Raw genomic sequence first — 18,409 nt, 5'->3', positions numbered from 1 at the left:
GGTCTCAAATAGATGACTCATGGTGAAAGAGAGTGATGTTAAAAAGGAGTTTAGATTTATTACCCATACAGGGGGAAAAAGTTGAAAATTGCATTATTATTTAGATATATAAATGTGCATGTATTATTATCTTATTTTGAAGGAAAACCACATGTCAGACACCCACATGGCAGGTGAAGCTTCAGGGTGCCTCGTGCGGTGTAGAGAGTCTCACTGATGGACCTGTCGGCCGGTTTAAGAACAGACAACAGGAGGGCCACAGCCTTTACTAGAGTAAAAACTGTTCCACCGTCATCAGTTCTGACTTGGCTGACAGACTGAATATCTGTCTGGCAGGTTTTTCCTGTGCTCTACATAACTTTTTTTCCCCCATCAGCCGCTGCTTCTCATCATAAAAACAAAACAACAAAAACAACAACAACCATGCACTCACCAAGTTTGGTAAACAGTTTATTCTGTGATGTCTTCCCTCACTTGCTCTCTCTTCAGTCATCGCCTTTGTTTAATTCGTCCATTTCCTCCGTGGAAGTTTCCCATGATTTTAATCAGAAGATGCACAGAGAGAAAAGCATTGTTGAACATTTGAATATCATGCATCTTTTTTTTTTTTTTTTACACAACATATGATAAATCCCATTCAAGCTACTCTTCCCATAGTAATATTTTACCACTTAACAATGCAGATCTTTTTTTTTTTCATTACCCTCTTTAGCGCTTGCTTTCTAAAATAGGAGGTGTGTCGAGTGAAGAGGAGCGGATTGGCTTCCAGCTTGAAGTCGTCTTTAAACGAAAACTCAAAGCTCCATGTGCAAGCAAAGCTCTTGTCATAGGTCTTTTATGGCCGTAGTCAGTAAATTGTTTGCCTTAAGTCTTGCATCATTCTATTCAATAATGCAGCGAATGGTTAGTTTAAGTTATTCTCCTTCAGTGTTGACAGGATGGATGCAAAGGTTGTTCATTTTTTGCTCGGTCCCTACATACCGGCCCAAGGAGGGAACTGTATGGCCGCACCCATGCAACTGCAGGTGTCGGGCCTAATTACTGATAATCATATGGGGATGAGTTGGACAAGCAGATGTTCCTGCAAATAACCCCTTCTCTTACACTTACACACACACACACACACACACAACACACGCACACACATTTTTTCCCTATAAATACATTCCTTAACCAAGCAATTAAATACGTGTTCTGTCAAAATCAAGCAACTTTTTTTTTAACCTTGTACATTTCTGATGCTTCTGCAAAAACAAAACCAAAAAAAAAAAAAAAAAGAGGCAAAGTGCTCCATCGCCCACCCTCCTCTAACTCTGTACCCAATTAACACTCAGACCCCATTACATTGATTGGCACCTGTGTAGTATTGGCTAGGTGGGCCATGAACACATTGATCACATTGACCCATCATGTGAACCATGAGAAAATGTTGAGCTGCAGATTTCTCAACCCCCAATAGCAGTTTGGAAAAAAAAAACGCCAGTGGATCTTTTTGCATACTGTGCATGTACATATTGTTCTAGTGTGTGTGTGTGTGTGTGCATGTGTGTGCGCGTGTGCATATTTGTGATCCTATTTGCATTGGGCGTGGCTGCACTTTGTTTGGGACCGGTTTCAGTTCACTGACTGTCATGTGGTTTCAACAGGCACACGCCACACCTAAGCTATATTCTTTGGGGGCCTTCTCTATAGAAGTATTATTTTACCCCCACATTTAATCCTGCCCAACCCCCTTTTTGCACACACATACGTTGATAGCCAGTCAAAGGGCAAACCACTGCCCCAGCTCCTGAAGGTGCACCTGGCATCTGTGAGTCCACTCCAATTACATCTGCCCTATTACAGGTTATGAACCAATTAGTCACCCTCTCTTTAACACTGCTCCTAGCGCGCAAACCCCCCCCCCCCCCCCCCCCCCGTCTGTTGGAGATATGTTCTATCATGACAACAGGTCCTGGAGAATTGGCTGGTTTGATTAAGAGCATTTCTTTTCTTTTTTTGTGTGTTTTGGGGGGAGGGGGGTCATCTTGATGGATTTTTTTGGGGGTGGGGGGTGATGGTTGACATGTAAATACCTCATAGAGAACATCTGTCTGGAGGCAGTTGCTTTAGCAGACTCCAACATGCACATACATTGTGAGAAACATATACTGGGGGATAATTCAAGCTGTCAACTTGTAATTTGTAGTGGCACTCAACTTGAACTTTCCAGGGTGAGCCTGTTGGCCCTGCTTTAATTCTCACCTCCTTGCTAACGTGTGTTTTTTCCCCTTTGAATGTAAAAGGCGGTATGAATAATCATGAATAAGCTAGTTTACTCATGCAAACATGAATGAGTGTTCAATTCTCTTTTTTTTTGTTTTGTAGTCTTGCTTTTTTTTTTCTTTTGTTTCTTTCTGCCCTTTGGTGTGTGGTGGATATTTCTGTGTGTGTGTGTGTGTGTGTTTTGTAGTGTATATTTCTATCCTCCCAGCTTTATGGCATCCGTCCCAGTTCCAGTGTGTGTAAAGACTCGTAACTATGCCCAATGCACTGGAAAAGCAGCCTGAGTGGAAACTCACCGCGTCATTGTAAGAATGCGTTAACAATTCACAGTACAAGAACATTGGTATTCTGCAGCAACACCTCTGGATATTCACGATTCTCAAATTTCTAATGATGACCAAATTGGAGGGGCAAAACACGGCTGTCACTAAAATGAATCACTGGTCCACCTTAAATGAGTTCTGTCATTTTCTCACAGACTAATAGCGTCCTCTGCACTCCTACAGGTCCGCTTATCGTGGCGGTGGCAGCGGTGGTGTCACTTAATGATTCTGGAGTAGTTCTGTTTCAAGCCACACAAATTCTCACTGCTCCAAAACCAGTGGAAACTCTGCAATCATTAAAGTTACACAAATCCACATGTAGACCTGCTGCCTCGCCTGCAACTGCCACCTTCATTCCACATGTTGTTATAGTCCAGCATGTACAGGATTGTCAGAACCATAAACAGGCTACTACCACGGTTTCACGGTTTGGGGTCAACCTCTATGGTATCGGAACTTGTGACATTTTCACTCTCCTATATACAACCTTATGTGAGCATGTGTTTGGTCACATATACACAGCGTGATGCAGCGTTAGCAGTTCTGTTCTTGCGAGGAACATATTCCTTCATTGTATGGGAGGATAGGCTGCAGCTGATGACCCAGGTTTGACATTCAGAGTGCTGTGGTCTCTCGGTTTCCTGTAGTGTTGAGATAGCAATCTTTTTCGAGCTAGATCTTGTTTACTGGCATGCTCTTTCTTTGTCAAAGCAATGACATCATTAATTAAATGTGTATTAAATGTGCGTTTCTCAACAAGCAGTGCTGAATCCACGACCGGGAGTAAAGTTGATATTCTTGTGAGGACAAAAGGGGTTGTATTGTTTGTGTTACTAGTTTTTGGATGTTATGCAAACTTCAATTACCACTTGATTACATGTTCTCTAGATTTGTCTTATTCCTTCAGTTATTGCTGATTTTCAAAGACTACCTTAAGATTTAATGGTGCATGCATGCACCAGAAGCTAAACAGGGAAAAATAGGATCTGATTCCTTGACTTAAAGGACCACTGTGTAAGATGTATTGACGTTTCGCTCTGAATTGGAAGACCTCAAGGAGGTGTGGCCCTGCTGGGTCATATTCATATATGCACCTGAATTTGTCAACATTAGGGTTCTCAGATTCTCTCCAGGAAACAACAGCCCATTGTAATGTGGTATGAGTGAAGCACCGTGGCGAAACCGTTTTACTTGGTTAAATGCCCACCACTCTTCTTTCCACTCTCAGATTTATTCCTGTCCACCTGAAAGCCTCAGATGGTAGCGGAGGGCTCCAGAGGACCCTCCCGTTGTTGTGTCTCTCCCTGGGATCCCTCTGATCCCTTACTTGCTCATCCATCGCTCCAGCAATCTCACATTGCCAATAAAAATAGAAGAAAGACACGGCTTAAATTGCCCCCCTGAGTTTAGTTATTATGGTTTTGCCTACATTTTTCTCACAACTCTTCTAGACTCTCTTCCATGTTGTACTGCAGCTGGGACTGATGTTCAGTAGCACTGCGGCTTGTTTCCGGAGAAATGGAGTATTGGAGGCTGGTTCAGATTATATAAACAAGTACACGGTCATTTCTCAGTCCTAGACCGTCCCTGCCTAAAACCATGACATGATGGGTTTGGATTTTGTGCAGCAGTGTAGCAGTTTTTGACCTTGACACTAGCTCTGTCACACTGAACCAATTAATGTGATGTGTCATAAAAGTAATGCCATGGTCCCTCTTCACATGGTTCCTTTTTCTCTACAAAGATGCATCTGTCATGGGCTTTAGCCCTTGATCCTGTAGCTAACTGCCCCTCATACCCTTTTCTACACTCTTTCCTCTTGTACTCATCTCAGTTCTAAAATTTGAACGGCAGCCAGGCAGAGGAAGACATCAGTGAAATCCTCTTCATGCCAAGTTTGTCCCTTTTCACTGTGTGTTTCTTAGCATTTGATTGTTCCATCAGTCCTCTGAGTCTTCTCAGATAAGTGGAGCTGTACTACTTATTATTAAAAGGTAAAATATCAGGGTTGATAGTCAGAAAACTGTAGCAGCACATGCATTGAAGGCAATGCAAACCTACACATGCTCATGTACTTAAGATATGTTCCTGTCCTCTGAGGAATGTGTTGGTTTTCTTTCAGGGTTTGACCTTCAGACCTCAGGCTCACGTGACCAAAATTCCTCGCACACATACACATACGCATAGTATGCTCAGACAACACGCACACACTCAACTGCTTTTATCTCCTCACTTGGAAATAGAACCTTAACCACTTAAAACTATAATAATACCCACAAGCCCCCGCAGCTCACAGATAAGAGAGTCAAAAATAGATGGCAGCAAACACCAACTGAAATCTTTCTTTTTTGTTGTTGTTGTTTTTTTTCAGGTTGTTGACCCCAGTATTAGGCAGTCTTACCAGGAATACATAGTGTGTGGGTGCTCTAGTGTTCTGCTACCTAACTTCAGTTGTGCTACGCTATGCTCAGCAGGCTGCCCAGCTGGGTCCCAGATGTGGCAGCCATGTCATACAGAGCTGGAAAGCAGAAGATAAGAGCCCCTAGTAGGTCTGTGCCTCGGTTTTGGGTCTGTGCCGCAGTGGTTCAACTATATGTTGCGGTCGCTAGGATCTGAACTTTGACAGCCCCTGTCATGCTTAATGCCTCACTTCCCAAATACAGCTCAGTAGGGCTGATTTATATCTACCAGGTGCTACAGTGTGCAAGCAGCTCTGAGATGACAGGAGGCATGTGGCCATTTCATTAAGGCAAATGAACAAGGGCTGCAGTGTGTGTGTGTGTGTGTGTGTGTGTGTGTAGGGATGAGGGACAGGAGGCTGGACTTTCTCAAATATAGCTCCACACCAGTGTTCCTGTCACAACATTTAGACCAGACTCAGAGGGGAGAGGAGTAACTTATTAACACGCTCTGCTATTCTTCAAGTAGCACAGCAGTTTTTGCTTCTCCTTGCTCTTATCTGTTTTCTTTCTTTTTCCCCTTTCCTAAAGAGAGAGAATCTCTATTTTTTTTTTTTTTTAAGATTTTCTCATCTTGAGTTGTTTGCCTCTCCAGGTCCACGTTCTGGTGCAAACAGCGAGCAGCCAGTGGTCATATGTATGTTCTTTTCTTTCAGCTTCAGATTATGTTGTGCAGTCCAGATGTTTTGCTTCTACCCCCCATTTACTTTGGTGGGGTCTGTCACCAAGCGTGCCGGCAGAGCCTCATCTCTGTGTCATACACACACTCTTTACAGCTATTCACCTCAGTAGTAGTCTAGCTAGCAGGAACCGTTTCATACGTTGCAATTGCATTTTAGAATGACTGCCTCACTTGTTTGATGGCAGCAGCTTTCCCTCAAGTTAGACAGGTCTCCCCGGAGGTCTGTGGCTCTGAACAGAACTCCGGTTTAGTGCATATGAACACTTGTAATGACTACAGCTGACGGGTCTGTTGTCTTTAGTCACATTTAACCTCTTTGTTTCCTGCCAAATTGTTGTGTTTTGTCTTCACACAAGGGTCTCTGAACGCTGTGGTCGGCTCTGTCAGCACTCAACATAGCTACACAAATGCTTTTTGATATTCCTCACACACTTCAGAGTCAAGTGTTGAGGTGTCTTTCAGCAATGCCCTCCAGGCCACCTTTTACACATTTAACAAGTTGTTTCTTTTTTGTTTTTCTTTGCTTTTCCTCTGTTGACAGTTCCTCATCACTGCACTACTCAGAAGGAATGCACATCAGTTTCCAAGGTTTGCTTTGGAATCTGTCCTTGTAAACCATAGGGCAGGCACTGCTCCTTTTAAGATGACAATTGCATCGGGGTTTGATTTATGACTGTTCTTTTTATAAATGGCCAGCATTTGGCTGGATGAAGATTAGGCATCCCACTGGCATGTAAACTAGTATTCAGTGGCCTTGTAGACTCATTAACCTTTTTCTTTTCTTTTTGTAGTCCTGGTGAAATACTCTAAATATCCCAGCAGTGTGTAGTGGAGGTAATACATTTGTTGTCCTGCTTTAGAAATCAGCCTGTGATTATTATAATTTCACCATTCTAACTTGCCACACAACTCATTACTAAGAGTGTGTGTGTGTGTGTGTGTGTGTGTGTGTGTGTGTGTGTGTGTGAGCGCTAACTAATAACCATGCATTTGAAGCAACTAATGTCTGTCAAGGTAGGAATTCATTCTTTTCCATGATAAGAGGTTTGGTTAAGCGAAGAGGAATTTGGGCCAGGCTGCATGAAAAACCTATCTGTGTACCAGAAAGATTTTTTTCCCCCTTAAGTATTTGTCATTAATGACTTTAGCAAATGTGAAGGGGGGGGGGGCAAATGTTCTTCAAAGGAACCCTCTAATTATTTATCCAGGATATCCTACTCTAGAATTAGAGGCCAGGTCACCATTGCCTTTCATGCCTCTTTTTGTTTTTTTTTTGTCTGAAAGAAATAATTTCCACAGTATGGTTTTACTGAGACACCCTCTAATCCTGTGTGTGTGTGTGTGTGTGTGTGTGTGTGTGTGTGTGTGTGTGTGTGTGTGTGTGTGTATACACGTGCATATGTGCATGGGACTGCACCACCCCTCAGTATGAGTTGCGGAAAAGAGATAATAACTTAGCATTTTACACACATAACCTTGCATGACTTCCCGCATCTCTGCTCTCACCCTAGACAACTCTGAACCTCTTCGCTCTGCTTTCCTGGTCATTTGGCCTTCAGATGGCTTGGAAATGGGATCTTGTCACCCTACTCAGGCATAGACATTCAACAGAAGACTCACCATTTCACCTCGGTTATAGACACAGTTAATCCATCCATACATAGGTGTCTCTCCTTGAGCTTTTTTCCCAAGAGTGATGTCCTCTGAAGAACGCTCTGCAGCGGATACCAGTGAAGCCACTGTGTTCACCTGGTGCAGGACTGAGTTATGGGACATGAGCCTGTGTCTGCTGTGTGTTTCCTGGGGGGGGGATCTGTCAACAGGGGCTTGCTATGCTGATCAGTGTCGGCTATCTTTAATGGAAGTTGAAGTGGTGGTAATGACATCTCCCTGCCCTCAATCCCCTGGGCTTTGGACTTCAGGGTAGAAGGGAGTGGTGGGTGGAGTGCGTGTGTGCGTGTGTGTGTGTGTGCGTGTGTGTTTGTGTTGAGGGGTGGGGGGGATGTTAGACAGCTGATGATATCTCCAAAACATTTACATAAAGCCCAGCAATAGTGATAAATAAAGCATTTTATTATTGGGCTCCCAATCAATAATGTGGCTTCTTAAGGTTTAATATTTCAATGGTATTGATCATTTTAACAACTGGGTTTGTGGTTGGCTTGCCTTAACTGTAGCACTGCTGGAAGGTGTGTATGTGTGTGCATATTTGTATGTGTGTGTGTTTGGCACCATGATGTCTTATCTTTTAGGCAGTGGTTTTCTAGGATAACACAAATGAGTTCCCCACCTGTGATTCTATTTCACATTTCCCTCAGACATCAGTACATACTGTCCCCTTTTTAATATCATAACATCAACATTCTGAAAGAAGTCACAGTCACAGGTTCTCTTTAACCCACTCTCAATCGTCCTTTCCCCTTGTATTTTTTCTTCTCTGTTGAACAAATGAAACTGAGAGCAAACAGAAGCCCTGAAAGCACCGTAATTAGTAGTTTTCACTTCCGTCCTCTCTTGAGAGAACGTCTGCTTTGCACAGATATAAATAGGGGCAGATTTTATAATTAGTAGAAATGAAGGTCCTGTGTCCTCAACGACTTTGATCAGCACATTTCCCCCCACGTCCCTGACCTTTCACTGGGCACATGTTTTTAACTCTCTCCTGTTTTCCCCAATCTCAGTACCACATTCTATGTCCTCCCTCTCCCTTTCCTAGTCTTCTATTCCTGGTTTTTTGTTTGTTGTTGTTGGTGTTTTGTTTTTTTTTGTTCTAACATATCAGGATCTTCACAAGCTTCTTGATCAGCGTGATGTTTTCTGATAGCACAGCTCATGTCAGACAGGCCTGTGTATCTCATATCAAATGCTCTCTCAGCGTTTCTGCATTCCCCACCATGGGAAAATCAGCATTGCATGCTAAAAGGATGTGAGGTTCCATGTCAGACTGTTGCAAATCATTCAACATCCATATCTCTTGGTCTAAAATGGTGATGTGTATCTAACTAATCTGATAAGTATTTGAAAGACACAGCTAGAAGTTGGAGATTCTTTCTCTCTTTTCCTCTCTTTCTTTCTTTCTCTCTCACTCCCTCTTTCTGTCTTTACACCCATCTATCTTGCAATTTTACAGGCACCCTGCTGTGTATTAGTGTATAGTGTGTGCTCTGTGTACTGGTTTGCCTGGGAATGAATGCTAGTTTATACCCGGTAGCCCTTCTCTGATGATACATCAATACCTTAGTTCCAAGGATAATTTATGCTTTTATAAATTACAAAGCTTTCTAAAGACACCAAGAGGGACATAACGGGGGGAAAATAACACAGTGCTGCAGTATGGTTTGTTAGTGAAGAAATGAATGAAGCTTGTGGCTGCTTTTGCGGTAATTAACATAGTCCTTGCTCATTTTATTCATAGTCAAATTATAATTTGTCAGAAAACTGCTTGTCATTTATGGCTTTACGATGTGTGCATATTTAAGTGGATTCCTTTTTTTTGTGTGCTTGCTTGCTCTGACTTTATCTGTTCTCCTGCATGAAGGTTTGAGTGAAATTATATGAGCCTTCTCACATTTGTACTCCTAGTACCACAGGAGCCCCCCATGCTGCTTGCTAATTGTAGGGAGACTGGGAGCTTCCTGCTGTGTGTACACTGCTTCCCTTTGCTGTTCCATCCCACCAGGTCTTTTCCCAGCACTCTGCAGATCCCAGTAATTAACCCACAGCTAATTAACTACTTCTAATTAAACCAGCACGCTGTTTCTATCACACCATCTGAAAATGAGGAAACACTCTGTAGTATAAATCCCTCCTTTCTGGAAGTTACCTGAGTTCTGATGGGATCATTTGATCAGATGTAACGTGCAGTTCTGCACTGCAGCTTTGTCTCGAGTCGTTTTGCTTTAGCTCCATAATGTTAAATGAATTGGAGTAGATGGTGCTTCTTCAGTGCTTCTTCAGTGCTTTCATACGAATAAAAATGCTGCCTTCTAATTTGATGGAAATTTGCTGTTTAATTTTGAGATTTCTTATATTGTAACCACTTCTATGTACTGTACTGAATGCGTCCATACACTCGAGATTTGGATACATAAAGTGCACGTACAACTGTACTACAATCATGTGGGCTTCAATGTTTTCACTGGCTGTAACATGACGGGAGTTGCATGTCTTGGGTCCTGCTATCTTTTCAAAATACTCTGACATACCAGTGACTGTGCGGCCCCCCTCTACCCACACACTCTGATGTAAACACCCAGGACTGTTCTTCCTTGCCTCAGACTCAACACCGCCATGGCTATTTCTGTTCCACAGACTGATAGCTCCTACTGAAGATCATTGATTTTACGGGAAGCCCTGTTTACAGGCTGAGTGCCATCGACCTGAGGTGACTTTTTGCCTCCTGTAGTTGGAGCAATACTGGAGTACCCTTATGTCTGCATTAGCAAAATGGGCAGACAGAATATTTACAGCACACGATAAACACGAATGCTGAACAGCTGTGTGTGGTTAATTGTCTGATTTACAGTGGTAGGAATCAAGTACAATACAATTATGTGTGTCTGATGTCTCAGCGCTTGACTATCTTTTGTTTTTCTGGGCTCACAACTCCCAGATGTGTTGACCTTGTGACATTCTCTCATCAGGTCCTGTTGCAAAAACTTTTACTAATGTTCCATTCAAGACACCTCAGAAGTTGTAGAAATGAGCCCCAAACTGAGAGAAACGAATTGAATGGTGTTAAACCTGGAAAATACGAATGGCATCTTCCTTGATAATCAGGACACAACTGTTGTAAACATATTTGTTGGCATGTTAGTGCACAATCGAATGTGTACAACAGTGAAATATATTTATTTTCGCTCAGATTACAGGAATATGTGAAATTTAACAAGTCAGTGATGATCCACAACATACCAGGCCTCCACCCCCCCCCCCCCCCCCCCGAATTAACCTATTGAATGAAGGCAATGATGAGTCACAAATGTGCAGGTTGGAATTACGATCTCCCAGTTGTCTTGAACGCAGCCTGAACTCTCAAGTCCTTAGACACATTTGTGAAGTGTAAGAACTGTGGTCCTCAGGGGTGTAAGTGCCCGAGGGGCCCAAGTAACAGGAGCTGAGATGGGATTCACTTTTGTCACTTCTGTTCTATCTCATATTTTTCAATGTTCACAAGAGTCCAGATAATCATGAATAGTTTAAACGCTATTCATAGTGACAAAATGTGATTAACTTTAATTGAATGTTTGTCTGAGCACCATAAACATGCATTCGTGATTTTATTAAAATATGAATCAAAACGATAAATACATTGCCTGAATAATCTGAATTTAAAATTTTCTGGCCCATGCTCCTGCTTCAAATATTTTTTTTTTCTTGTTATTGTTACAGGATAGTGACCTGTAGATATTTTTGGCAGCTGGAAAGTGTAGGGAAAAAAAATCCTAGAGATGTAAATCCCAATACTGAAAAACCAAACAAAACAAAAAAAAAGGTTTAAAAATAGAATTATCAGAATCATGTCAGGCATTAAATTTGACCTAATTGACTTAGTACAATGTATGCGTGCTTTATTGGAACAACTTTAATTGGAACTAGTTCAGGAGATAATCCAGGGCCTCAATCTGCCTGAGGACTACAATGGTACCCCCATCAATGAGCATGTCCCTAGTGTAACATCAAAGGCCTTCCCCTGCTTTATCAATAAGAACCCTTCCTTCCCACATCTTCCTGTAACTTGCTTAGTGTTCACGCCATTGATTTTCCAATAAGCGCCCCTTACCCTGCGGTGGCTGGCCAAGCTCTGTGATGGCTCAGAGACCAGACGCAAACAGGCAACATCATTGCAAGACCAGTGAAAACCAGTACTCTTAGAGGTCCTCTAGGTATATTAAGAAATAGGGTTTTACTATTTTAAAGCGATGTTGCTTCACTGCAGACATGGATTTAAATAGGAGTAAGGGTCAGAGCTGCAGCACGCCCAGAGCCCAGCGATACTCACAGTCGGGGCTGGATCAAAGCCATATCCTTCAGAAAATCTGTCGGAAAGCAGGTTTCTCTAAAGGCAAGACCCTTCCTTCAGGCAGGTGGTGGGGCATTCTTATAATTAGATAGTTCCTTATCCTTTCCTCCCTCAGTTAGCTATAAAATCCCCCCCTAATGAAAGGAAACATAACTTAAAACTTATGTCATTTTCCACCCTTACCAAATGATGTCCAGAACCACTCTCTGACAGTGTTCATTAGGACATGGCTTAACCTTATCTTGTTTGTTAGGGTTGTGGGAGGAGGTGGAGTATGACTCATTATTATTTTTTATTTTATTTCAGTTTTTTGTCGAAAAAAACAGACAGAGAAAGAGAGGGAGAGAGCCGTTAGATAAAGAAGCGTGTGTTATAGCATCCTTAAGATCGACTGAGGAATTCAGCCTTTTCTTCTCTTCCATTATCTCTTGTTAGTTAAGGCTTGTTTTGGCTGCGTACAGCCTGCTTATTGTCAATTCAGTGGGCCCATATTCAAAATTACACAAGACCACTTGTATACCAGTCAGGGGAAGTTCCTGTATCCAAAAGAAAATGCTAACATTTCTACTCGTGCATTACCCTCAAATAATATTCCCAGTCATATTTGGTAGACCGTTCCACAATTTTGAATTGCCATTTTTAACACTGCCAGCATACAGAGACAATGGACTCCTCTGCTTCCTCTCTTCTTCGACTGTGTCTGTCTCCCGGACTTGTTTAGTGCCTCCCCGAGATTAAAGCTTTTCCTGCCTTAAACAGGTGTCACTGAGCCAAGCAGACCTCAGAGAGACAAACAGCGTTATATCAGTGGCCCATCTGCGACTTGCCGACTCCAGACAATCCCATTGCTCATCAGTAACCACTGCAGGTTATTGAATTACACCATCTTGATTTTAAAGGGCAATCCTTTTTTTCTCTTTTTTTTTTTATTCTGTAAGCAGTGGACACACCACAGTGGTGCAGAGCTCCAGCACTGATCAAGAGTCATCGTGTTATCCTGTCTACTGCTAATTGCTTCAGGTATCTTACAGCAGTAATGGGAATGGATGGGTACATATCCTCAGTACAGTGCGCCGCAGCCACTCTAGGGACGAGGGTGGTGCAAAAATGAGAATAGAGAACTTTAGAGGACATTGTGAACTAGAAGTCTTTACTAGTTCTGTATGTGGATCCACTGTTCCTCTGGTAACCCAGGAGTGTTCAAACCTAGTTTCTGTAATGCTTTTAGACTGGATTAGCTAACTTTTCATAGGTTGTTGAAAAAAGGAATCAAACATTGGCCTCCCTGTAATGTCTTTGCATTCTATATTACTATGAAGGGTTTTTCACATATATGGCAGTGGAGTGTCTGCCTTGGTCCATTTGTATGATAGGACTGCAGAGCTCATAAACACTTATTAATGGAGAGAATTATAAATGCAGACTAGTATCCCCTCATTCAATATGGCAAACATCTCTAAATCATGTCTGGCTGTGTAAAGCAATTCTGTTAAAAAGCCAGAGTCTAGCTTTTTAAATTTCATATGCAAAGCCAGACAGAGATCATCAGGCTGGGCATCTGTTGAGTGTAAACAAAATAATCAGGTGGTTCTTACTGACAAAAAAACATCTGTCTATGTATATTTATGACAATATTGTCTATTACATTTGCAATCACATTTTAAAGCTATGAGATTTCCTTCAGTCATTGCTTTCATTATAGCACTTCTTACTTTATTATTTTGCCCACGATATGCTCAGAATGACTGTTATTGTTGTCCAGATATATACAGTCCATTATTTTTTGTAGTAAAGTGCTTATGGGCTGGAAAGGTCTCAGGTATGTTATGTGGGAGTGGGGTTGCGGGGGCTTCATCAGACATTCATGAAGAGCGAGACAGACTTTATCAATCTCTCCTCTCCCTCAGTGGTTAATATGTTCGGGTGTGGGGGTAGACTCCATTCTGATCACAGCTGAAATTTGCATCCGTAAGTAAATAAGTAAATAAATCAAGTGCAAGCAATGAATGTGCTAATCAACCGGGAGATGGCAGTGAGCTCGGTGCTGGGAAACTTTGCTCATGTAATATTCAGCACCGGCGGGTTAAAGGGCAGCCCAGAGTTATTGGTTTCAGCCCGATTGCCCCCTTTAATCAATGTTGGCTGCATCCCTTTAATAAAATTATTAGCTCAGCAGTATCTTGCGTTATCATTTTATCTCTTCTGTGCTCTAAATTGCAACCTGTGTTGGGCCTCTCAGATGCTCAGGGCATAGCCAGCTCCCAAAAGCTCAGCTCCCATTTATTATTTCAGGGGTGGAGGATGGCTGGATTGTTTGAAACCAGGCTGAGCATAGAGCTTATTGGATGCAAGATCTAAACACAGCTGCAATCAAGTCCCAACCCAGTTTATATATTTTTGGCTCACAGAAAATACTGCCTTTTATTGCTGTAGTTGGAATTAATACACGTCTCAATAATGCACATATACATAAGCAACTTGAAGATTGAATGATAATGGCGATACAGTTAATAATTGTTATTGAAGATGCGTTTTTTTCCTTCTTCTTCAAGTTATGTAAGTGTTTAGTCAGTGATGGGTGGCCTCACAGTGTCGAAATATCGCATAGTGAATCTACTTGATCCATTAAGTTATCCTGTTTCTCCTTTTGTCTGACTGCAAGTTAATTAAAAACGGATGTAGGATTTGAAGAATAAAAGATTAGGGGTGTTGTTTGGAAGGTGAAGATAAAAGATGGTACCTTCCTGATATGGCAGGAAGATGAATCATGGACAGCTTATTAGTGCTTGTCCCACGTATTGTGTTTAAGTACCTAATCATGCGTAATGAGCATGGTGTCATTTTTCCAATTATATCTCAGACATTTTGCTCTCAACCAATGTGTCATACATTTGATGATCTTCTTTGAAGGTTCCTATAAATGCTGTCCCTTTCATGTTTTCTTTGTACGGTATTTTCCGATAATTCATGCAAAGTAAATATAGATATTTATCAACATTTGCATAGTAAATGTGTATCAGAATGTGTGTATCAGTATTTCAATAATAACTTTTTATCTCCTCCACTTGTGTCTCTGCAGGCCTGGATGCGATGAACGCCTCATGTAGGCATCAGCATGGACAGCTGTGAGTCTCCCGTGGTTTCTGGGACAGACGATGGGCTCAGCTCCTCCCAGCAACAACAACCTCCAAAGCCCTGGAACGATCACTCTAGTTTGCAGGTTCCTTGCACCAACCAGGCCCCTTCCCTGGACCCCCTATCTTTCTCTGCTCCGTACCCTTCTCAACCCCAAAACCCTAGTGCTCCTCATGACGGGGTGAGAGAACTACAGTCCCAGCAGCAGCCAAAACAGACGTCACCCCAGGCCCACCGTGATAGCCCTGCCACAGGCCAGCTGCATTCCAGAGGAGAGGGTCTTGACGAAGAAGAGCGAGACGGAGTGAGCTGTGGAGAAGAGGGGGAATCAGAAGACTTGGATGAAATGGAGATTGACAGCTGTTTTCCAAGTCTTCAGCCCTTTCCTGGGGTGCCAATGGCTTCAGGGGGAGGGGGCATGCCCACTCTTCTGCGTCATCAGCCCACTCGACAGCAGGGAGTGCCTGAGAGTGGGAGTGAGGAAGGAGAGGAGGAAGAGGAAGAGGAGAGCAGTGATGTGGAGAACCTGGCTGGAGAAATAGTCTACCAACCAGATGGCTCAGCCTACATTGTAGAGAGCCTCAGTCAGCTGATCCAAAGTGGTGGGGGCATGGTACCCGGCCTGCTTCCCACAAACTCTCTCACTAGTGGGGGAAAACCGGGAGAACCTGCTGGGACTTCATCCTCAGTCTACCCTCAGATCATCAACACTTTCCACATAGCCTCGTCCTTTGGGAAGTGGTTTGGTAATTCAGACCAAGGTTTCCCCAATACCTCAACCATGACAGGCCTCAGCCCTGTCCTGCACAGTTTCCGTGTCTTTGATGTGCGGCACAAAAGTAACAAGGATTACCTGAACAGTGATGGGTCTGCCAAGAAGTCCTGTGTATCCAAAGATGTTCCTAATAATGTGGATTTCTCCAAATTTGATGGGCTGGCCCTATATGGCAAGGGTAAGCCAATTCTCATGTGTTTTCTCTGCAAGCTGTCCTTTGGCTATGCTCGTTCTTTTGCCACTCATGCCGTCCATGACCATCGCATGACCCTGTGTGAGGATGAACGGCGACTGCTAGGGGACAAGCATGCATCTGCCATCATCCAGGGCATTGGGAAGGACAAAGAGCCCCTCATCAGTTTCCTGGAACCAAAAAATAAGAGCACTCCTCTGCCACCTACCCTGCTTCCCATTAACTCTGGCCAGAGCTTTTATGGCACATTTAGTGGTGTCCATCTTGAGCCTGGAAGCAGCACCGGGGGCAGTGAGAGCCTCCTGAACAAAGACTCTGACTCTGGCCTCCAGCAACAACAGCAGCAGCAACAACAGCAGCAGCAAACCCCGCTAAGCTCTGTCCTGTCCCTTGGAGGGCTGAGCATTCCCAAAACATCCACTCTTACCTCAACTGTAGGCTCTGCCAAAGACTCCAGTGCCCTGCCCAAACAGGGAGGGAGAACAGAGGAGCCTTCTGGGAAAGAGTTGGCATGCAAGGGAGAGGATGGGGCCGCGGAGGGACATGAGAGCAAGTCACACCTATCAAGACAGATAGGGGGTTCAGAGGAAGAGGAACTGTTATTAGGGGAAGAGGAAGACGAGGTGGAGGCAGAAAGTACAGCAGTGACCTGTGGTGGTAATAGTAGCAGTGGTGGAGGTGAAGGGGGGGGACCAGCTGTCTCAAACCAAAGTATTTCCAAATCTCCTTTATTAATGCCTAGTAGCACTCTCCAGCCTTCTGTCTGCACCTCTGCGGTCAGTTCCACACTAAACAGCAAAGCCCCTGCTTCCACTTCCTCCTCTGTCAAGGAAGAGGGTTCAGCTGCAGATGGTGGGGGGAGAACCTCAGACCTCCCTCTGAGCTTTAACTGCCAGGGACCCACTGTTCCCATGGCAATGGCAGCAGCTTCTGTCAGAGGGAGTGAGGATGACACTGCTGGCACTTCCTCCTCACCTCTGTCCTCCAATGCTGCTGCTGATGAAAGTGCCAATCGAGATAGTGCCACAGCTCCAGAACCAAATGATTGCCCGGCAGAGGAAGAGGAGGAAAATGGATCCCTTCTGCAGCATCATCACATGCACCACCATCATCATCACCTGCATCCTTCATCTCATGGCCACTCTCATCCCCACCCTGGGGTCTCCTGTGACATAACAGGGATGGGTGAGTGTTCACAGAACCATGGCCCTGGTGGCAGTGGAGGAAGTGGGGTAGAGTGCCCCAAATGTGACACCGTTCTTGGTTCCTCGCGCTCTTTGGGTGGTCACATGACCATGATGCATTCACGGAATTCATGCAAGACACTCAAGTGTCCCAAATGCAACTGGCATTACAAGTACCAGCAGACTTTGGAGGCGCACATGAAAGAGAAGCACCCAGACTCTGGAGGCTCCTGTGTGTACTGCAGCAGTGGTCAAAGCCACCCTCGTCTGGCTCGTGGGGAAAGCTATACCTGTGGATACAAGCCTTTCCGGTGTGAGGTATGTAGCAAAGATATCAGCAGATTCTCAGGCCTTTTTTAATGGTTGCAGGAACATTGTTTTGTTCTTCAGTCTTTTATGTTCATGTAAGATCATTTTCAGATTTAAGATTAAGTATTTTACGTTTGATTTCCATGCAGTTCAACACACAATGTACAATATTTTCCAGGTGTGTAACTACTCAACCACCACTAAGGGTAACCTAAGCATCCACATGCAGTCAGACAAACACCTGAACAACATGCAGACACTGCAGAATGGAGGCTCTATTGGATCTGCGCAGGAACAGGTGTTTGGACACGCCCCAGGAGGAGTGGTGGCTGTGCCCTCAGTGACCCAGGCCAGTAGCCATCACCCTTCCCACCACCACCCCACACAGTCCTCCACCCATGTGGCTGGACCGTGTGGGGCTCCCTCACCGACCAAGCCCAAGAGCAAACCTACTTGGCGGTGTGAGGTATGTGACTATGAGACTAATGTGGCACGGAACCTGCGAATCCACATGACCAGCGAGAAGCACATGCACAACATGATGCTACTCCAGCAGAATGTGACTCAGATGCAGCATGGCCGACTTGGATTGGGAGCCATGCCATCACCATCTGAAGCAGAGCTCTACCAATATTACCTGACACAGAACATGAGCCTTCCACCGGGCCTGAAGATGGACCCAGCTGGAGCAGAGGCCCAGTTTCTGATGGGAAGCTTTCACCTAGATCCCAACATGGCTGCCTTGGCCCCTGCACTTGGTGAGCTGGAACTCTCATTTTTCCTTGCTTGCTTTCAGAAATGCCTCTAGCTGCCAAAAAAATAACAAATAACATTGCCAAATAATTTCAATTCGTGCATCAGTTTCAGTTCTAATTGATCTTGAATCCTAATTAAGCTTTTTCCTTGAAAACAGTAGGTGAAATAATGTCATTGACTTTGTATTGAGTTGATAGCGTGTAAGCTAATAATGAGTACCCACATATTGCCCCTCTCCTCTGCTATGTATTCCAGGTATATCACCTACTGAACTCTGATTTTACAAGCAAAGGGCCACTGAAACAG

The 18,409-nt window shown here is 43.8% G+C and overlaps 1 protein-coding gene across 3 annotated transcripts in view; it reads left to right on the top strand.

The window, feature by feature from the left end:
• The window catches only part of zfhx3b (zinc finger homeobox 3b), a 331,796-nt gene that overhangs the window by 224,774 nt on the left and 88,613 nt on the right, over positions 1–18,409 (top strand). For all 3 annotated transcript variants that reach the window (XM_086183541.1, XM_086183558.1, XM_086183549.1), the window contains 2 exons: positions 14,831–17,356; positions 17,526–18,105. In XM_086183541.1, coding sequence (XP_086039667.1) covers positions 14,867–17,356; positions 17,526–18,105 — 3,070 coding nt within the window. In that variant the 5' untranslated portion in view covers positions 14,831–14,866. The remainder of the gene's footprint in view (positions 1–14,830; positions 17,357–17,525; positions 18,106–18,409) is intronic.

Source organism: Aulostomus chinensis, chromosome 2 (genome assembly GCF_037954235.1).
Source record: "Aulostomus chinensis isolate RoL2024-O1b breed Wild chromosome 2, RoL_Achi_v1.0, whole genome shotgun sequence".
NCBI classification, from domain to species: Eukaryota; Metazoa; Chordata; class Actinopteri; order Syngnathiformes; family Aulostomidae; genus Aulostomus; species Aulostomus chinensis.
This window is presented reverse-complemented; position numbering and strand designations above follow the sequence as displayed.